This window comes from Pholis gunnellus, assembly GCF_910591455.1.
Source record: "Pholis gunnellus genome assembly, chromosome: 2".
Lineage (NCBI taxonomy): Eukaryota > Metazoa > Chordata > Actinopteri > Perciformes > Pholidae > Pholis > Pholis gunnellus.
This window is the reverse complement of record NC_136536.1, coordinates 15055744-15077989: the sequence shown is the minus strand read 5'-3', so window position 1 is coordinate 15077989 and position 22246 is coordinate 15055744. Positions and strand designations below refer to the sequence as shown.

General features: G+C 43.5%; 1 protein-coding gene across 1 annotated transcript in view; it reads right to left on the bottom strand.

The window, feature by feature from the left end:
- Window positions 1-15306: 15306 nt before the first annotated feature.
- Window positions 15307-22246, bottom strand: part of rerea (arginine-glutamic acid dipeptide (RE) repeats a) — a gene marked incomplete at its 5' end in the record, with an annotated part of 70990 nt that continues 64050 nt past the window's right edge. The window contains 6 exons of the mRNA XM_079175227.1: window positions 15307-17569; window positions 17660-17840; window positions 17955-18125; window positions 19095-19818; window positions 19913-20135; window positions 20797-22169. Coding sequence (XP_079031353.1) covers window positions 17536-17569; window positions 17660-17840; window positions 17955-18125; window positions 19095-19818; window positions 19913-20135; window positions 20797-22169 — 2706 coding nt within the window. The 3' untranslated portion in view covers window positions 15307-17535. The remainder of the gene's footprint in view (window positions 17570-17659; window positions 17841-17954; window positions 18126-19094; window positions 19819-19912; window positions 20136-20796; window positions 22170-22246) is intronic.

The following is a 22246-nucleotide window of genomic DNA, read 5'->3' as shown; positions in this document are numbered from 1 at the left end:
CCTCCCTCCCCCCTCCCCTCTTCTACCAGCTCTCAGATCTCTGCTCTGCCCCCTTGCTCGCCCCTCCTTTCTCTCTCGCTCTCCCTCGTTCTATAGAAAAGTGGAGGAAAGATGAAACTCTACAAAGAGGGAAAAAAAAAAAAAGAAGAAAAAAATCAATAACACAGATGGATAGCTGGATAACAGGGTCCGGCATGCTTCGGCGGTGAGGCAATCCAGAAGGTGCCCACACAACTTCCACACAGGCGGAGAGACGGGCAAAAACAAGGCGCTGGGAAGAGGGTGGTAATCAGCCTCAGGAAGCTAACATCACCCGCAACACACACACATACTACAATATATGGCTGCGCGCATACGCCGACATATAGACGTGAGGGCACACGCAAAATACAAACAACAGCATCTACACTTGTTCGAAAAAACACACACCTACAGAAGCACTATCCTATCCTAACTAAACAATAATAGCTATCAGGTAAACTGAGGTGAAAGGAGATAGCTGTAACAATAACATAGATATTATACAAAAGATCAACATTATAGAAGGGTCTGCATGATTGTACGAGGGTTATTTGAGATGCTGGGAGGCTAAAGGCAACATTTCGCATTAGCTGTGGCTTGAGGTACCACAGGGCCTCATCAAGAACAATGCATACGATACACTGCAAAAACATTGCCTGCATTTAAGCATTCATTACCAAGACAGGAGAGCAAGTAGCTGGAGCTAATTCACCTGAGTATGTTTCTGTGTTACTCTTTATGAGTTTGTGTAGTTATCACAGTTTGTAAAACTTGTTCAGCCCCGTTAGAGGGAGCGCACACAGCCCTGCAGACATTGACGGGTGGACGGGTCAGAGACACAGTGGGTTGTGGTCATACTTTAATCCAACAGAATTACTCTCTGGAGAGGAGAGGGCCTGCCGCTAGTCCTCACCAAAAAAAAGGTTTGCTTCCACTCAACTAAAAAGCTGAAGTGTAACTTCCAGGAATTGTCTTCCTCAAAGACAATCAAATGATTAGCTCAAGCTTTCCAAAGGTTTCCTGACACAAAATGACCTCCGGTCACTCAGACCTCTGTGTCCTCTGGTCAGCTGTGGAGTAAGATCACCCTCACTGCCTGATCTTGTTTATTGTTAGACAACAAAATGAAGCCTAGCATTTATAATCAAACAATCAAGTGTGGAAGGTACCTGCTATTATCTTAATATAAACACATGAACATGCTTGGATGTATTTTTGGTTGAAGGTTAAAATAGATATACTTTACTGTTGATTCATGACTGGAAAAGCAATTTAGGATTGACAGACTATTCAAGTGACTTACATTAGAAATATAAACAGCACCATCAACATGGTAGCTTGGACCTTTCAATCGTGAATAGAGCATTTTGGGGAATAAATATATATACAGTAAAAAGCGGAAGAATCAATAGTCTTCTATCAGCCTGTGATCAAAATTGAGCTTTAAAGTTCTGATGTAATGAAGCAAAAGGTAAATATGGTGTTTAAGCCTGCATGGCATCCGGCATGTTATCAAAGATTTGTCACTAATGCAACATCAACTGGTTGAATCAATACAAGCTTGCTTCATATAACTGAATCAAGTGAATTAAACAACGCTAACTGATAATACGATTATAGTTAGTTTCTTGTAAAACCCTCAGTGGCACACGCTGTAAAATATCAAATGGAGGCCAAAGATGCGAAGTCTCCTTGTAATAGTTTTATTAATTGGATAATCACGCTGATATCGCATATCTAATGTGGAAACTAATTGTTAGTGGTAATATATACTGTGTATGTATATATATATAAATGTATCTTACTGTACCTTGTGACAGCCATCTAGATTACGATGCATGTTGGTTGAGGTGTCAGGTCAGGTCAGATCAGCTGGTCTTTCCTCCCAATGCAACTGTAGGAGAGGTGAAAGGGCAAAGACTTCACTATAATGAATGTCAATGATGACGACCCCCATCCCCCCCCCCCCCCCCCCCCCCCACACACACACACACACACACACACATCAGAGACATAAACATGCAAAAAAACACACACACACACACACAGATTCCGCCCCACTTTCCTCCTACAGTCCAATCTTTGTGGAAATGACTGTAATTGTCTCTTGGGCATAGCGGTGATTTTCTGATGAGGCAAAAAGCCGTACGACTGTGAGGTGGCCACAGTAAAATGTACCTCTGAGAGTCGATTGAAGCCCGTTACAATCAGTTTGAGACAAATGCATAACAATTCTTTGGTTATGAACACATTCTATTGCATGGAAATCATTTCTTCACTTTCATCATTTGATAAGCTTGAATTCAAATACTCGTTTCGCTGAGTAAGAGGGACCGAGATGATGACGGATAGGTGGAAGTGAATCGTTTGAATTGAATTCCATCAATTGAAGTCATGTTTAGGCTACATACATGTGGATGGGAGTCAGAGTTTAGTACAGTTAAAGCACTTAAATGTTGTCCAGTAATAACAATCCAACATGCTATTACTATAAATCATGAAGGACACCGGTTAGCAAGGTGATGACGAATGCAATTTATGAATTCAAGCCAACTAATTACAGTTAATCAACCAAAAACATTTAAAGTATTTATGATTGTTTTCCTATACATAGCTGAAACCTCCAATTATGCAGTTTACAGGGTCTTCACTCAGGTGATAAACCACTAGCACCACCTACTGTATGCTATAATCCTGGCATGAGGGTTTCCTGGTTATCATCTACGCTGAATGGCAACAAGCGCAAACACACCAAAAACTAAAACATGTGGTTAGTGCTCCATCTTGTGGAGAGAAACCGACAGCTCACCTACCAGCTGTCAGAATATGAAACTGTGTTTTTAATTCTACAACTATTAATAATTGTTAATGATGTATACTCAAAAAATGTGAATAAAAGCTCAACTATATAGTATATTGAAATATAGAAATGTATACAGTAATAGAATAACGTAAATGCTGAAATCCTTTTTTTCTGTATTTGGGTGATACGTGTGGAAAATGAAACTGACACACTGGTTAAATGGTGATAAATAAAACTATGTCAATTAAAACAGCTCAGGCAGGATAAAATATTAGACTGCTGTTGAATCTTTTATGAAGAAGGAAGAGGAGTGTCTGAACGATACATGGTAGACATTTCTATTTGTTTTGCAAAAAGTGAGCTGGACAAACTTTTTAGTTTTGTTACCGACACTAAATTATAAAGATGGTGGGACGACAAGTCAGCTGTGGAAAATGGTGATTATTCCCAGATCTTTATTTACATTTTTTTCAAACAATACTTGTACTAAAGTCATTTTTCAAGGAGTTAAATAAACGTACGTACTGGAATAAAAATGTGGTCCTGAAATGGGAAGATTTTAAAAAGGCAGGAGGAAGATGGAGGGTTTTTCTCCCCTTTTCCTCTTATGATTTATGTTGTAAACATGTTATAAAAACGTGTGTTATTATTTATCTCCGCATTTATAATTGTAATAATACTTATTGTTATGTGTGATGTGAATAGTAATTACAGTGGTAGGATATTCACACACACACACACACACACACACACAGTGTAACGTAAGTAACGTTAGGCCTCAGGATCCAGGAAGCTAAATACTAATTTCCTTAGCTGATGCTACATTAAGAAATATCCAGTCCAGTTATCGTACTTTCATATAACCTGAATGTCAGAGTCGTGACTGGCCGTCTTTATGTCAACGTGAATATCGTAACTAGGCCTACATGAATGAAAGGCATACTTCTGTTTTGTACGTTACATGTGCGGATATCAGTTAACATTAGCTTAGCTAACGTTTAAGGTCTATGACTGTCAACTAGCAGTTTCCAGTAACCATGTTTCCTACAAATGTTGTAGATTATAGTAAAAAGTGCAATATTTACCTCTTTAGACATCAACCAGGTAACACTGTGAGCAGGATTTATTTATTTCACAACTGGACTTTGCTTCATCACAGTGAAGCAGCGTTTTACAAACTATACTTTTTTATTAAAAACACACTTTACACCTACTGAATATTAATTAGCCGTTCCGGGTCAGCCCATTTATTCGTCACATCCGGTCACATGATGCTTTACGTCCCTCCTCGTTAGTATAGTGGACAGTATCTCCGCCTGTCACGCGGAAGACCGGGGTTCGATTCCCCGACGGGGAGTAATACTTATTTTCTTTTTTGTTGTATTTTTACTATTTCTTTTATGTATTTTGAGTAAAGAAAATAATCAGAAGTCTGCTAGGCCTGTGGTGAAGACTGACAGGAGCTCAAAGCTGGAGTTACAGACCTGCTTTAGCTGATTGTAGCTAGTTTCCAAGCTTCATCCCCGAAACGATGCCTCAACTCCGCCAGCACGCTGCTCAGACGCTCTGCGTGTTTGAAAGCACAGACCTGTGTGAGCAGCTTTTCTCTGTGGTGAGGATGAACAAAAACACACACAGGAGTCGTCTCACTGATGCACACCTTCACTCCCTCTCGAGGGTTTCCACAGCACAGAACCTAACCCCAGACGTGATTAAACTAACGTCAACCTAACGTCGGCTAACGTTAGCTAGCAAAGATATTGGTGATTTTAACGTTCAGCGACAGAGACAAACTAACGTTTTTAGGTTAACTTTAACGTTAATTATCTTCTTCATGTTGGACAGTTATTTGTCTGACTAATGCCTTTCTGATAACTGGCCGTTATTAGTGTGGTTACTTACCGTTTGTCGATAAAGGACAACTCATTGTTTTATTTATTTGACATGTGGACTGTCTACACCTGTTGTGATCAGGTGATGGGTTTTTATCGGTTGCTGTTTTTTATCACCACCGATCGCATCCGGTTAGTTTTCAGTGTAAAATATGCATTCGTTGATTTGTTTTTCGTGATAATGCAAAACAAATGACAGGCTTTTAATGTGAAGGCTCAGTCTGCATTCTGTGTGAGTCCATAGAAAGGCTCAACTAACCTTCACCAAATCATGACAAAATATTAGTGCAAAGTAGTAAACTGATGATTAGATTAAATATAAAGGTATTGTGTGGGCCTATAAATATTCTATTGTTTTATATTGTTCTACTTTAAGAATGTTTAAAGTGGCACACATGGCACTATAGCCTCAATTAGCCTACAGGTCTGCAAATACAGTTCTCTTGTATTGGCTACTCCACGTAGGCTACTATTGTTGGGTGGGTTTATATTGTACACATTATACCATGGTAGAAAAGAATAGTTGCTGGATGTTTATACCTATTTACTACGGGAATTTGAATTGCTTTGTGGGGGAAATGCCTTTGGAAATCATTAAATGATGTCACTGGAAAAGCTATTGGAAAGCATTTCAGATGCAATAGAACTGAATATAAGTATACGAGAGTAAATGTTACCTTTTGTTTACAATTAAGGGTGCATAAACAAGACTCAAGACTTTACACTAGAGAAATAATAAATTGCCTGAAAGATTGACGCCTTTCCCAACAGCGCTGCATAACAGGTTCCCCTCTAAAATCCTGTATTCTCTGTTGATAGTCCACTAATAAGCAAGAGTCAACAGAAGAGCTCGGGGAAAAACAACTTTCTATTATGCTTTGTTGTCCTCTGTGTCACTTAAATACTGAATACATTTTAAAACAAACCTGATTTGTTAGGATTTTACTCTGGCGCCCTCTGCTGGTCGATAACCTCTGACAACAGAAACAACATGTGAGGTCACAATAAACTGGAAAATTATATATACCATAAACCCTTGTGTCTACAGGATACTTTTAAATAGCATATCTATAATTAATATATATATATATTATTACAATTTTAAACATGAATTCCTCTGTGGAGCCTGGCACGTGTAAATGCCCTCAAACAAAACTGCAGTACAATAAATAAACAGCGTAAATAAATATGATCTTCTTTTGAGACACCTTTTCCCAAATGTAACCTTATTTCTCTACAGCTGCACTTCATGTTGTCACACAGTGAAGTAGGGCGGTGCTGCCGGTTGGTTGGTGCAGGACGAGAGGCCCACAGACAAACAGAGTGTGACGGGTCGGCTCAGCCGAGTCGGGACAGGGAGTCACGCTTACAGCAGAGCTCGAGACAAGGTCGGCCATGATGAGACGGACAAGCAACACTGGTGGAGATTACACACGATAAGCCTTTGTCCTTGCAGTGGCCTCTCGCTCTGTCTCATCTTCCCTTTATTCCCCTTCACAGGCCGCCCTCTCATATCTCTCCCACACAATGTCAAGTGTTTACCATTTTATTTGATTTGTTTAAGCATTTCTGCCTCCTTGCAGCGTAGCTAGTGAAAGAACTTTTTTTTTCCTTTAATGAGGGCAAGCAGGCAATCCAGGAGACAGCTTTTACTACCTACTTGTATTCATGCGCTACAGAGACACACACACACACACATGAAGAGCATCTTCCTTGATTTAGGGAGCTTGTACTGTTACGAGTACAGACAGTCAGCAAACCTGCCACACTTGACTCCCACACAGTCACTGAGCTGATTCTGTCAGCAGTGAGTGGGAGAACATGGCAGCACAGCGTGCTTGCTAACAGTTAGGAAACCGAGCAAAACACACACACACACACACAGTGCACAAACACAACATTATCACTGTTTACACATACTGCCTGTTGAAGCTCATATATGCACAGAGCAACTGTGCAAACTACAATACAACTTACATCAGCATGTGTGTGTGTCCACAACAGCTGGTAATTGTAGGTGTAACCAGACTGCACGGGCCAGATGTATGTGTAGAAAAAGGTATCTGTGCAATCTGTCAGATTGTTATGTGTGCAGGAAATACTGCATGCCATGTTAAATACCGCTGCTACTACAATAAAGCAGAGTAATAATTCAACACAACCAAGTGTTGAGGATCACATATTTGCCAGAGTTAATTAGTTTTCAGCTAATAATCTGATCATATTTACAGGCAGCAGTAGAGCACTTTGCCAAATCAAATACAAAAATGTTCCTGGCAGAAAATTAAAATGAGTCCATAAAATGTGGACTTCTCTTCCTTTTGAAAACATAAAAGTCAAAGTCAACCTTTACATTGTCATTAATTTGATGCACATGTCACCCGGGGCAGAAATGTGTCTGTTTGCATAAAAATAGACAAACCTTTCCACAGAGTCATTTGTGTCTATTTCCACTAGAGGACTCTCTGCACCACTTTCTATCCACACAGCATCATGGAGCACATTGTCAGCAGACGTGTTGGAGGGGTTACAGCTCTCCCTGAAGAGGGCAGCCTTGTCAAGTGCCTTTTATATTTGATATACACCATCCTCTGCTCTCGTTTCGTGAATTAATAGCGTACCCACTCACTGTAAAACCTCACACAGTAAAAAGAAAGTAAATGTCACATTGCAAGCATATAAAAAAGACACCTAAACAGCAATATTCTTGGAATATATTTTGTGAATTGGCGGGAAATGATCAAAAAACGCCACTAAAAGCACACAAAAGATGGAACAGCACGTTAACAGCAAGTCAATCAAATAAACTGAATGAAGACAAGCTGTAAAATAGTTTAACTGCAGCCCATGTGGCAGCACCGCGTTCGGCTCAGGCGGCTGTAGCTCGTGTGGTGTGCTCGCTGCTCTTTGTTCTAACCGGAGCATATGCCACAAGCCCTCACTGCTTTTCCTCAACAGCTGCTAAACCCATTAAATCTGCAGCCAGCCACCGGAGTTGAGGGCTTACAGGGAGGGAGGAGGGCTCGACTAAACCACGCACTGTTCCTCCATAACCCCGGGGGCTGCACCAGAGAAATGTTCAACATGAACGTAGAATATCTGGGTGAGCGGTGTGCATCCCGCCTGATGCATTTGCTCTGTTTGCAATAGTGAAGACGCGTCTATTCATCAAGTACAATTTAAATCGGATTGTTATAATATAATTTCTATCAGGTGTTGATATGGTGAGAAGATTATCTGGACCGCATATTTGTTACAGTCCAGGCTAAAGACAGTGCAGTCACTTTACTCTACGAAGTGCCTTTTGAAGGAGAATTTACGAGCAGTGTGGTGATTATCCAGCGTCCATTCTGCATCATTTAGTGAACTAACACTCTGCCTGTTTGCTCTGCAGTCCTGCGCCTCAGGCTCTGAAACTCAATGGCTCCCAGTGCTTCTATTTGCTGTGCTGCAGGATATCACAACACTATTCATTTCCAGGCTTCACATCACCTCATTAAACTGACCTGTCCCTCTGCACAGCATTAAAGCTTTATGAAGACTTTCCTTCCTTCGGAAAAAAAAAATACAGTGTACGCCTCTTTTATTTTCGTCTCCATTTGGCTCATTTCGAGGCTCAGTGATTTCCCTGGATTTGCTTCACACCACCATCTCAAGGGGGCTTCAGTTTGTCCATAACCCCACTGCTCTCAGCTGGTGACAAGCACCACAGCCAAGGGATTAACCACAGTCTCTGATTAGCAGCCCACTACTGCACCCGAAAGAGGACTTAATGCTCAAATCACAAACACTTCCTACAAACCCCTGGATCACAAAGCTCAAAAGATGCTTTATTCATTTGTGTCGTTATAGAGATACCAACAATTTACTGTCATTACATTTTATAATAAATCCGTCTTATAATACAACTCAATTGGCAGAGACTGTACTAGTGTGGCTCCCTCAGATAAGCTCTGGATCTCTCAGTGTAACACCACATGGTCTATATAAAAGTACAGTACTGTAGTATTCTGCGGTATTAAAGCTTGCCTTTTAAAATAATAATATAGGGACAAAAATGTGTAGCCTTTGTTGAACCAATCTTCCTCCCTGTAATGTGGTCAATTGGCAGTTTTCATACTGATAAACTCAAACAGAATATAAAAAATTGCAGCGCACATATGTTCATTAGCTTCAAGCCATTTTCGCCCACAGTCTTATTATCTTGTGAAATGGAGCAGAAAATATGTGGTGCGGGTGAAGCAATAGGTAAGGAGAAACAGGCCTCAGTGTAAAGTATGGGATGGCAATGGTGCCTGAGAGGGTCTATTACTGCCGAATCTTCCAAGAGATGCTATTCCCCCCCCCCCCAAGATAAATCCTACTCTGCAGCAGGGACAAATATTGTGCTCGTCACCTCTTCTTTTGATAACCAAGTGCAAAGGAGGAGGCCTGGAGCAGCATGCATTTAAACATCTTCTTTTGCCATCGCCTTGGCGGTGCTCGTCGTCGGGGCCTTGAAAGCCGCCCCTAACCGCCCGCCGGTGAGTTCATCGGCCTGCAGCTCACAGTCGCAGTCTCTTCCATAGACTCGCACTGGAGATTAATTACACGGCGGAGGTGAGGGGGAAAAAAAAAAACAAAGGCCAATCCATCTGCGTCAGGGCAAGTGGACAGCCCCATGGCACAGCAGGTGTATGCTCTGACATCGCCATCTATCACAGGGACGGCCATTACAACAAACACAAGGTCGGAGTGCTGGCTTTCTCCTCTGGCCCCCAAGCCACAGCATGGCACCTCTAAGCCACTTGTTGACCCTCAGAGCACCTTTTCCTTTGCTATCCTAGTCCTCAGAACAGCAGGGGGGGGGGGGACCCATTGCCTCACTGAGAAAGCCACTGCTGGGCTACTCCAAGGTAGCAGGCGACCGACAGCGTGCTATCAGTCCTGGCACACAGACTGATGATAGCGGGGGAAATAGCTGAGGAGCACGAGCCATTTACTGTCTGTGATTTATTTAGCTTCGGTGCTGTTGCTACCCTGAGACGGGCAGGCTTTATAAAGCCACGGCAGCATGGTGTGACAGGCCAGGGTCAAACCTGGGTTATCTGCATGATGGGAGACTGTGTGGAGCCGCTGAGCTATGGCACATTAGGTCAGTCGGTTAATGATTTGGGCGTTTGATCCCCAAATCTAATGTGCTGTCACATCGCTGAAGTTAAGTTACACACAGTAATTGGAATCAGTCCAGTGAACAGAAACTGGTGGATTTGCAGAAAGATACATAAATTGTGTTCAAACAAAAGAAATGTTGAAGTAAGTGACTAAAGCATAGATTTATTTGGACCTTATTGAAATATTGTTTCCTGTAAAAAAAATTATTTTGTCAGTCGACTGAAGTAGAATGGATTATGTGTGCAAATTTGTGCTCGGTTAATTTATTTGTTGATTAATCAACAGGTAAAATATGAATTGACAACAATTTAGTTCATCAATTATTTATCAAAGTAATTTATAAATAGAAGATGTTAAACATTCGCTGGTTCCAACTGAGGGTTTGCTGCTTTGCTCTTTATGTCACTCTAAATCTTTGGGTTTCGGACTATTGGCTGGACATAAAATACTAAATACGTCACCTTGGTCTCTTGTTATCAGCATTTTTGAACTTCCTCGAATATTAAGACTACACGTTTAATCAACGATGGAAGTAATAGTTACAGCCCGAGTGAGAAACAGGATGTATGTAGAAAGGCAGTGAGTGCAGCAGTAGAAATCACATGTAATTATGAATGAATAAACCCATTTCTTTGAGTAAAATAGTTTTTAATATGCATATATGTGGAGGAAACTGGAGCGTGTCAATCTTGTGTAAACTAGATATTATGCACACCAAAGCTTGACAACCAAACTATCACTGATATCACTGATAACTTCAAAGATAGACATCAACATGTCTTTACAGGGTTTAATTGCTATTTTGTTGGTATTCTTCTGAGATATTCCTGGAGATATCCACAATTTGCTTTAATCTTTCCTGTAAGCAGCTCCTCCGTTTCCTCATTGTAGGACAATAGCACTCATCAACAGTGACTTAAGAAGAAACTCAAGCAGTTATAAAACGCACAGCGATCTGCAAAAGCAGGATGTGTTCTGATCTTGAGCGCACAAATCAGCGTTCTATCAGATTTAACTGACGTCAGTTCTCTGGGCTGTGTTACTCTGATGGCAAGAAGTTAAATAAAGTCAATAAAACATTGTTTGTGAACCAAGTCGGACAATACTGTGAGCTTCCTGTTTTTAACCGGTTTTAGCAAACGTTTCTGCTTTCCATGATAAAGACCTCGAAGGTAAAACAGGATCCAACTGATAACGTGATGTAGTTTTACATGTACACAGTTTTAATGTAGGTCTACTGTTAGAGTGAGAAAACTCAATCTCTATATTATATTTCTAAGCTTTCTTACGCTGTTGTTTTGTTACATTACGATGTCTTTATGCATGGGATCTGTTTTTTAATATCCAACATTAATGCAGAAAGAAATGTAGAACGTTTAGTTAACAAAACTGTTGGAGAAAATAATAACCAGAGCAAACTGAAGCACACCAGCTACATACTTCTATTTCTTTGTAAAGAAGTTCATAATGTCAGCCGTTGTTCAGCCAGTGTCTGTGCAAGTTGGTTTGGGATTTATTATACACTTTCTGGTTTAAGGATTAACAAAAATATGTTTGTAAAAAAGTACAACAAATCTGTTTCTGAGTTATGAAAGGTTATGAAACCCTCCAGACTACATTTAAGTTGTTGGGGGTGAGCCACATGGCAGAACGAAGATCGTTTCCTAAATACATTCTACATTTCTTTTCCATTATAGCAGAGGAGAAGTAAACCAGATGACAGTTTGAAGTCCTATTTTCATCTGAAAAGAGTGCACTGCCATAAGAACCAATATCCCTCCACTGTCCCGGTGTTCTGAGATGACAGGAGAGGACATTTTTGCGGACTGCAGCCCCAGCAGTCTCCTTATTTTTTTTTTTCAAACTTTCCACTGGGCGGATTGAAATGTTGTGAGGAATCTCAAATGTCAGGTCAGTGTGACTCTGATGGTGCACAGACGCTGACGAAAGAAGCATGTAGGCCCATGAGGACAGTCGGCAGGGCAATACCTAGTCCCGCTGAACGTTAAGTCTCTGCCAGCTGCATGTTTTATGACAACACATTAAAGAGGAGCCTGGAAGTCTAGCGTGTGAGCCTTGCATTGTCTATACTCTGCCAGCGAGCAACCGAACCTGGCACGCTTTATTGAACAAAGAGTTCCTAGGACTCTGGCTGCAGGCTGTTCCCTTGAAATCTAACTCAAGACAATAGAAACTGAAGGGAGAGCGAGAGTGTGGGAGAACGAGAGGCAGTGTGTGTGAGGTTTTGCGGTAGGTGTCGGCAAAACCAAGGCCTCCTGAGGGCGTGTGTGTGTGTGTGTGTGTGTTGGGAGTGGGTGAGGAATGCTCGGGTCGGGCCAGTGGCCGCACCGGGTTGATCTGCTGGTGCAGACAAGGGGGAATCCACATTGGTTATGACAGGAATGTGAGAGCAGGATATCATTAGACGCATGGGAGCTGCAGCTAAGGCCACAAACAGCAGGCAGCAACGCAAACAGATTCATAGAGATAAAGTCATACAGACACACACACCGGGAGAGTTTGGGTTACAGGACACTTGCGAGGATTGAACATTAAGGTTGGATCAAAATGGAAGCCGACTCTCGGACATGAAACATTACGCTGTGGCATGCAGAGCTGATATTTTCCAACTTCTTCCGTTTCAAAAATCTTTTTATTGGTGGGCAACCAAGATGTAACGTAGAGCTCTGGTGTTCCGATGATGACAGTAAAACTTCTTCACAACAAATTGTTTATTCTACCTCGACCCTCAACCGTGTAGCAGTATTCAGATCTTCTATTTAAAGGGAAATTCCACCGATTTGACACGTCAAAGTCTGTTTCGGGGGTCTCTGGGACTGCAACTACATATGTGAAGAAAGCAAGGTGTGTAATTGCCTCAAGTGATGTTCCCTGAGTCAGCATCGGTTGGGGGAGAAGACTACAAGTCTGAAAAGGAAAGCATCTGGTTGTGGGCGTTAGAACGACGTGACCTCACCAGACCTCTGTAGCACGCTGGAGGCTAGCAGTTTGAAGCCACGTAAACCGCTGCTAACTCAACATACCTGAATCCACTTGGCTCTCTGCGATCAAGTTGCATTGTGGGTAATGTAGGCAGCTGGTTTTGACAAGTGAGAGTAACGCATAGAATATAAATGAATTGTTTTCTAGAAGCAAGTAAAAAGTATCAAAAATAATCATGAACAGAACGGCTCCTTTCAGACTTATTATCTATTATAAAATAGTGTAGTATAAAAGTATATCATATTTCACACTGAAATGTAGGATTAACTAAAACAATTTAAATGAACTTAAGCAAAAGTAGCAAACTATATACATGTATACAATACAAAAAGCATTATTTTATAGTTTATAACTTACTGTTTGCTAAAGGAGATCCGTAGGCTGAGAAAGATGTCTCGCCCCATCGCTCCATCTATTCAAATGTGTCAAAAGGCCCGACACACTCTCCTGTTTCCATTTAACACAGTTAACTTCTGAATACACTGACACACACTTCTTACTGTACAGAAAGTCTAACAAAGTCATGAGTCATGTTTGGTGAGGAGGGAGATGATTACAGCTGGGGGAAGAGGATGAGAGGGTCAGGGACACTTGACAAACTGTGGAGTCTTTCATATGGAAATCTGGAGGATGTTTCTGTCTTTCATGCAGCAGCGTGTTTGTTTCCACGGCTGCTTTGTGTTTGGACCTTTAACCCGACTTCACAGGGAAAGTGCTTGAAAACCAACTTTAGTATTTTACCATGTAGCATACTTTAGAAGTTTATCCTCCCAGGTGCAGTCATCATTCCTGTGTTTGATAGAAAAACCTTGCTTTAACCTTTCCTTGGAAAATGAAGGTTGCCTCATTAATATGCAGTATTCAGATGTTTGAAATGCAGGGACAAACCTTGTTTTAAATCAAATGCATGTATGCATATTGGAGAGGGGCTCATTTGCATGTCAGATGTGTTTAATTACCTATATTTGCATGCATCAAATTCCTACAGCTGTGCTCGATTTATTGAGTTTTTTTTACATAACCTGAGGCTGCTTGTTTTCTAAATGACAGAATTTAGGTCCAGATCTGAGGAGAAAAGATGAAACCAATGATGATTCTGCACCTAACTGATGAATAATACCACACGTATAAAATGCACTTAGTATCATGTCTCCTTTATATCTAATGCAGACACTGGATGAGGAATTCCACCCACAGCAGATTTGCTTTCTGTGTCAACATAGCTCATCTTAAGATAAACAGGGCAACAGCAGAGCTACCTTCCGACTGAATGCACTAATAGCATGTAGGCTCCTCTCTGCCACCGAGCATCACTCTCTGCAGCAGGCAGAGCCGGTGGAGCGAAAGAAAAGACGGCAGGATGGAGGAGATGATGAGGCTATATGTCCGAGACCTGCTGCAACTGATACAATAACACTGCGAGAGCAGCACAAGACATATTGCTATTCAGACAGAGGGAGCGGATTTTTTTTTGAGACCATGTATCCTGTGTGCCTGCCTGAGGGGTACACACGGTATTATGAAAGGGATTTGAGTTGACACAAGTCACAGTCGCTCCATCGCCGGTGTGGAGGAGGAGGAGGAGGAAGAGGAGGAGGAGGGGGTGATGAATTATTCAACCAGCCGGCGCTGCTCGGCTCCGACGTCTTGTTGTGTCTTATGGGGAGGTGAAGTGAGCCGGCGACAACAGGCAGCACCTCCTCACAAGGCGGCCGTCACATGACAGCCCCAGGATGGAGCATCCAAGGAACCTTGATTTTTCCCGAGGACAGGGCATCATTTCAGAGAGCAGCAGTAGAATAATAGCTCCCTCTCAAAATGACAGCCATCACTGCGGCACACCATCACAGATTGCTGGTCTATCACTCCCCCACACGCAGGATGAAATGACAGCCCTGCCCCGCTGATAGCAAGGCATCTCAGCCTGAGTAAGTGTTCCTTCTGGCTTAGCCTGGCTTTGATGTTATTATACCGAAGCAGTGCAATATTCGGCTCTGAGATTTACTACCTGCTGCTGGGGAGATCTCCTAAAGCTCGGTGTTTGTGAAACTGAGAAAATAGAAAGCTGAAATAAAATAAGGAAAAAAGGGAATGCTTGATCTATTCTGCAACACATTTCAACCGTCAAGCAAAAAACTCTTTATTATTCAAGAGCAAATGTAGGAAGGCGTATTATCTAAACAGACCCAGCATCAGCTCCCCTGCTCAGCGTGAGAATTACATTTCACATATGAAAACAAAAAACTGGGGGAATTGAGGGTGTTTTGTTTCGTTCAGCGAATGAGCAGAGTAATCAAAATTGTTTACCCTTGAAACAGGATTATTGTGTCTCACGGCTGATGGGATTTGGCAGTCTGCTCTACCTCAGCACACAAAGAAAGAAATATGATGCATCAGAAGGCAGAACAAAATAAATCAAGTCGCTCCTTGTGGTGTAACTTAGTCGTTTATTTTAATTCCACAAATTTTTCAAAAAAATTACAAAATACTCAAATGGAGAGAACACAGGACTCACAATTTTTCTTATTATTTCTACTTTTTGTTTACATTGTGTCATCCCATGGCGACTACTCATATATACAATAAGCTTCAAGATACCAGTATATATATAAATCTTAGCAGTCAGAATTTACATTCTGCTATTGCCGCTTTGAAACAAGAAGCTAAACCATTGACAACACTTAACATCAAAGGTTTTGGAGACACAAAAAGAGGGAGTAAAAGGCAAGGGAATCGTCAGGAAAACGAGGCAAAGGTGATGATGAGGAGGATGAGGAGGAGTACGTCGTCAGAAGAGAGACAGGAGGTGGGAGATGGCAAGACAAAATGGCGGGTTCTCGTCGAAGACTTTTTTGGGGGATATTTAAAAAGGGGGCATGAGTTTGATGTTGTTTGCAAGTGTTTAAATGTAAATTATAGTGCTCCAAGGGAAGATATGGTCACTTCTAAATGCAAGTACAGTTTCTTCATTTGGTTAAAAGAAATTTAAAAAAAAAAGCCACAGTTGTGTAAATGTCCATGACGGTCAAACAGTCTTAGTGCATGGAACGAAAGCAGAACTCATCATGACAAGAGCTAAAAATAAAATAAAAATAAAAATAAAATGTGGGCTCATGTGCACTGGTATGACAGGTCAACACAACTTGTAACAGTCAGTGGCACACACACACACACACACACACACACACACACACACATACACACACACACACACACACACACTCCTGAGGCCAAGGAGTGTGTGTGTGTGTGTGTGTGTATCCCCAAAGAACCAAGGCATACAAAAACATTGTGAGGAAAACACACAGACGCTCTCACACAGACGCACACACACACAGACACACACACACACACACACACACACCGTCGACCCTCTATCTCTTGGTCGTCACGTGTCGGCAGGCCCCCCCCCCCCCCTCTAGTGTCACAGTGAACATTATTACAGCCTAGCTGGAGGATGACTCAGTCGGACATGAGCCCTGCAACAAACACCAGGTGGAGAAAAGAGGACAACCACAACACAGGTAGCACCGAGTCACAACCATTCACACGTTTAAAACAATCCTGAAGTCCCGTTAGCCTCCTGACATAGTGAACAAAGTTAAAATTCAGGTCCTGGTTATTTAAAAAAAAACAGCAACAAAAAAACAGCAACTTGAAATTTAAAATTTCTTCAGTTCAGCCAAATGTGTTTTTGGCGTCCACATGTTTAAAATCATAATTAAAAATCATCCTCTGTAAAATAAAAAAAAATAAAAAAGTAATGCAATATAGATTTTTAAGTGAAAGCATGAAACCAATCGAGTGGAGCTCAAGGAAAACTCTCTCAGTGCAAACTTCTGTTTTCTTTTTCATCGACGGCGTCGGTGACTACTGTGTCACCTCTTCAAGTGTTTCAAATCATCAACTCAACACGTTGAGTTTACACATTCTGGCAACCTGCTGCGTGTCAAAGGTGTGTGATGAATGGATGCGGGTGCGACAGGTTTATGGTTTACATAGTTCATGTGGGACTAAATCTAACACAGTGACGTCAGAGGAACGTTACAACTGAACCACGACTCTCTCAGAAACTGCTCATATAATGCCATGGGGCTCCCCTCTGAAACAAGGGATAATGCTTCAAAACAATTATATCGGAGGTTGAAACGACTTGGTTTGGAGTCCACACCTAGTAATAATAATAATTATAATAATAATTATATGTTTATATATACTATTTACAGACTCAAAAAACGCCATGCTGTAGCTTTTCTCAAAATTATGAAAAACCTCCAACAATGTATTAAAATAAATGTCGAGTTTAAGATAGCACTTGTTATTTTTCCATAAACGGCCTGACCGGTCTTGTCTTTTTTTGTTGTTGTTTGTTTGTTGATAAGCACAGTGTCTTGTTCTAGCACCTACAAAAAAAAAATGTCAGGGAAGCTTGTCATGCAGGAGTCTTGAGGACGTTGTCACTACTGGCTATATACCAAAGAAAGTCAATGTCTTGAAAAATAATAGTTAAAAAAAAGAGTCCTTGACAGGAACAAAAAAAACAAATATCAGAAGAATTCTCAGACGATCCACTTGGCATTTTCCGTTCTTCAAAACTGAATGAACAACTCTGTAACAACTTCCTGTGTCCTGCACCTGTCAGTCGCTGCCTCCCATGGCTGGTTACAGCTGCTTGTCACTCTCCTTCTTCAGCCGGCTGAAACACAAACGACAACGTATTAATATCACACACACACACACACTTTATCTAAATGTTATTTAGTCCAATGTCTGTTGTTTATCTGACCTGTAGTAGTCCTCCTGGCCGGGCATGGGCCCTCCGTGCATGTGATGGTGTCCGTGGAGCCACTGCTGCTCCATGGCCAGCCTCTGGAGCTCAGCAGACTGGGCATGCATGGCCTGCAGCTGGTGGGCTGCGGACATTTGCGGTGGCAGACCTCCTTGTAGTTCTCGTGGGTATGGAGTACCTGGAGGAAGGCACAAGCACATGATTCGATCATGGGGATCTGGCAGAGCTCGGATTGACAGATCGGATGCGATGTTGCCGTTAATGAGAGACGATATATTGGCAGAGAGCCTACCGAAAACCGGGTGGCGAAGCATCTCGTGTTCTTGCGGATGCTGGCCGAGGAGAGCGTTGGGGATGCCGCCGTGCGGGTAAGGGAAGCGAGCCAGGTGAGGTCCTCCTCCAAGGGGATCTAATGCCAGGGGATGGCCCCCGGAGCCTGGAGGACACACAAGACATTCACCACCTTCTGGCGGTCAGAGTCTTAGGTTCAGGGTACACTCATTTTACGACATCACAGACAGCGCATGCCACAGGCAACAGTGATACACAGCATAATATAATGTTACTCCTCTCAAGGTTGACCAAAAGAGTGCAGGGACGACTTTACTATATTTATCCACAGTAAAGCATCTGCTGGCTCCATCAGGATATAATATGCTTAAATCCAGACTCGTATGTCAATGCCGTACATTACTACAGAGACTAAATACGAGGTGGAATTTCAGATCATATGGTAAAGATGTTAATCTAGAAAAGATGGAAAAGGAATTATCATTAATTCAAAGTCCCTTCTGTTCACTCTGCACTGTTATGAGAGAAGTATCACATATCATATGCATCATTGTATGTACAGACAACTTGATTCAAATGAAAGCACAGGATACACGACAAATATCTCCTTAAAACTTACACTTCAAAGTTCTTATTGTACATTATTTAACTTTCACATAACACATCAAGTGACCTGAATTCCTAAGCAATTAATCCGTGGAGTGCCCCAAGGGTCTATTCTTGGGCCTTTAGTATTGTTGAATTATACTATAATATTTATATTTACCAACGTTTTATATAAAGATATTTTTCTTATCTTTGCGGTGATAATACAGATCTCCCTTTCCGTGTAAAAATGTTTAATTGAAAAATATCACACAACAACATCAGAAGCACACAATAACACATTCAGAAAATGAAAAATCTTAACATTACCTTCCAATTTGCAACCTCTATTTAGCAAATTAATTTAGGACAAAGCGACTGCTTGCCAAATAACTAGCCATTAACAGCATGTAGTTTTCCCGAAATTCATGTTTTAGAGTGCAACCCTTAACGTTTGTAATTAAAATATATATATATATTTGTTCAATATGTTGTGCTATTTTAAGTGGTACAATGGCATTTGCATGTATGTACTGTACACAGGGCTTCTCTTTACCTTGGTGAAGAGGATCTTGCTGGTGGAGGTGGAGATGGGAGTGAATATGCGAGTGCTGGTGGTGGTGTGGCGTGACGTTGAACATCTGCAGACGGGCGATGGGATCGTTGGCTACTGTGGCCATCCTCTCAGCATGGAGTCTCTCTGCAGCCAACCTCTCTGGGTAGCTCATTTCTGCCCGCAGCTGGGGCCCAGCAGCGAGGGCCAGCCGCTCACGCTCTAATGGGTTCAGGCCCGGATGGAAGGCGGCGAAAGGGTGATGGCCGGCCATGTGGGGCAACGTGATGGCCCCATGCCGGGCAAAGTGCTCCATGGGGTTTGTGGAAGGGTGAAGTGTGTCCATCTCTGGAGGCTTAATCTCAAAACCAGGTTTCATCCTTTCCCTCAGCTCCCTCTCACGAATCTCCCTCTCGCGCATCTCCCGTTCTCGTAGCTCGCGCTCCCGCATGGCCGGGTCGGCATTGTACAAGCCGGGCATGTGGTAGGCCAGCAGCGGGTCTGCAGGGTTGAGGGACACGAAGAACGGGTGGTTTCGGTTGGTGGGGGACATGACGTGGGGTCGGGCGTACTCGCTGAGGGTCCGCAGGGCAGGCGTGTCGGGGCCGATGTACGGAGGCACAGCTGCGATAGAAGTGGGCGGGCCGTCGTAATGTTGACGCATGTGGACGGGGCCAATCATCTGAGCTTCACACATCCTGCTCTCATGAGAGGAACTGGAGGCTTTCTGTGAGGAGAGGAACACCATGTTAAGTGAGATTTTTAAAAAAGCAAAAAATGAACCACTGGCAAACAAAAGGGAGACAAACAAAACCGCTTACCGCAGCTCGTTCGGCATCTTTTTCTCGTTCCCGATCTCGTTCCCGCTCTTTTTCCCTTTCCCTCTCTCTGTCCTTCTCTTCGCGTAGTTTCTGCTCTGCTTCCCTCTTGGCTTTCTCCAGAGCTTCCTCTCGCTTCTTGGCCAGTTTAGACGAAGCCAGTGGCGTGAAGTAGTAATCTGTCCTAGCACACGAGTTGTAACCCCGGTCCAGGTGCTTGTAGAACCTGTGGTCATGGTAAAGAGATACACAATTCAATATTTACTTATTCAATATTAAAATAGAAAGGATGTTCCAGTTCATGAATTAATTCTTGTTACAAACAAAACAAATGAGGCTAGAGAGACATTCATGTTTGATTCAGCCTGTTAAATGGCAGGATAATGTCCCATTAGAAGAAAAGACAGCTTATTTTATTAGCGAACACTGGTCCATTATTCACAAGGAAACAAACTCCCATGGCAATCACTTTTGCTGCTATGTTGAGTATGTATTAAAACCCTCATTGCTATTCATTGGCAGTCGGAGAGCCGCTTAAGCAAAAGGAAACTACAGATACTCATATTCAGATGCCTTAGTTCACTGTAATTAATCTCCCTGCTCTCCATCCCCGATAATTCCGCGCCATGAGCCCCTCAGAGCTCAGGGCTAATTGTGGCCTTGGATGCCCGTTTTGCTGAGGGTATTTGATTTGTTGTTTACATCAAAGCCTTAAAATCTGAAGGCAGAGACTCTTTGTTGTTGGATGTGTTTGAGAGCTAATCAGCATCCCCAGACAAGACAGTAAGCAGCTCAACAGACAACTGATAAATAACAGCTTGCGCAGGTGTATGTTTTCCCCTTTTTACGGAAAGTGTTTGGGTAGAAATTGGTGTTTGTAGACATACCGTGCTGACTGGCTGGCATGGCTGGGCGTATTGACAATGGTAGGCTCCGGGGAGGGGCTTCTCTGAGGGGGCGGCGGGCTCTCTGGCTCTTCCGTCTCGTCCAGAGGCTCCTCTTTGATTTGTACAGGTGGTACTGGGCCCGGACCGGCACAAGTGACAGAGGCAGGCAGCGGCATGGAGATGGAGGAGGGTGGCGCGGAGGAAGATGGAGGCTGAATGCCAGGCATAGAGTTTGACGAGGATGGGGGAGGGCCGGTCGGAGGTAGAACTGTATTGAAAGGGTGAGACGAGAACGGTGGCTGCGGTGGCCCGTTGGAGTGCGAGGCTGCTGCGGAGGGCGGCAGAGGCGGAGCCGGAGGAGGTTGGTGGCTGGCTGACGGTGGGAGGCTCTGGGACTGAGTGAGAACTGGAGGCTGCGCTGGGGGAGGCTGGAGCTGCTGCCCCTGAGGCATGAGCTGTAGGGGAGGCGGGTGTGCTGATGGAGGATGGTGTGTTGATAAAGAGCTGAGGGGCTTGAGGGCAGGTGGCGGCGGCAGGTTTGAAGGCATCTGAGGGAATGGAGGTGCTGACGCGTGCGGTGGGTGTTTGTGGGACTGTGGGTTGGGCATCTGAGGGATGGGTGTGGTTGGCGGGGGCTTGATGTGAGGCATGGACATTGGGGCGGGGGGAAGGGGCTGCTCTCTGGGAGGCTGGCCACTCTGAGCAGATGACTGGGATTGGGAAGGAGGAGTGTGCGGCCTTTGCTGTGACTGGCCACAGATTGGCAGGGGCGGGACCTGAGACTGACCCATTGGGAAGCCCTGAGGGGGCATGGAGAGAGGGTGAGGCATGTGTGTGGGGCCAGGCTGCAGCGGATGTGGCAAGGGAGGCATCGGCCCGTGATGCGAGCTGGGTAACGATTGAGGTGGGACAGGGGGGACAGAAGGCGGAGCCTGAGTCAAAGGTGAATGTGGAGAGGGGAGCCTTTGAGGGTGATGGGATGCTCCTGACTGGATAAGAGACATAGGGCTTACCAGGGGCAGAGGCTGGGGAGGTAGAGAGGTGGAGGCCGCTGTGGGGGAGACCTGTGGGGGCAATGAGGGGGCTGAGGTTGTAGGCGGAGGCGGTGCCGAGGAGGCGGATGAGGTGCCTGGCTGACACTGGATGACTTGAGGGTGCTGGCTCTGCAGGAGCTGCTGCTGCTGGGCGGACGAGTCTGAGTCGCTCTCATTGTCGCGGGGGCTGGGGATGCTTGGGGAGGAGCTCCGGTTGTCCTGGTCAATGTCTTTAGGATCGCTACTGAGCTCCTCGTTGATGCTGCGCCCATCAGAGCTCTCACCCTCGCCCTCTCCCTCCCCTTCGCATTCTGACGGCGAGTCTGGTCGACTCAGCTCCTGCGGGGAAAGCGGGGAGAGAGCGATGAGTATCACAACACAAGAGCATTCCATTGAAACACATCCGAACAGAAAAA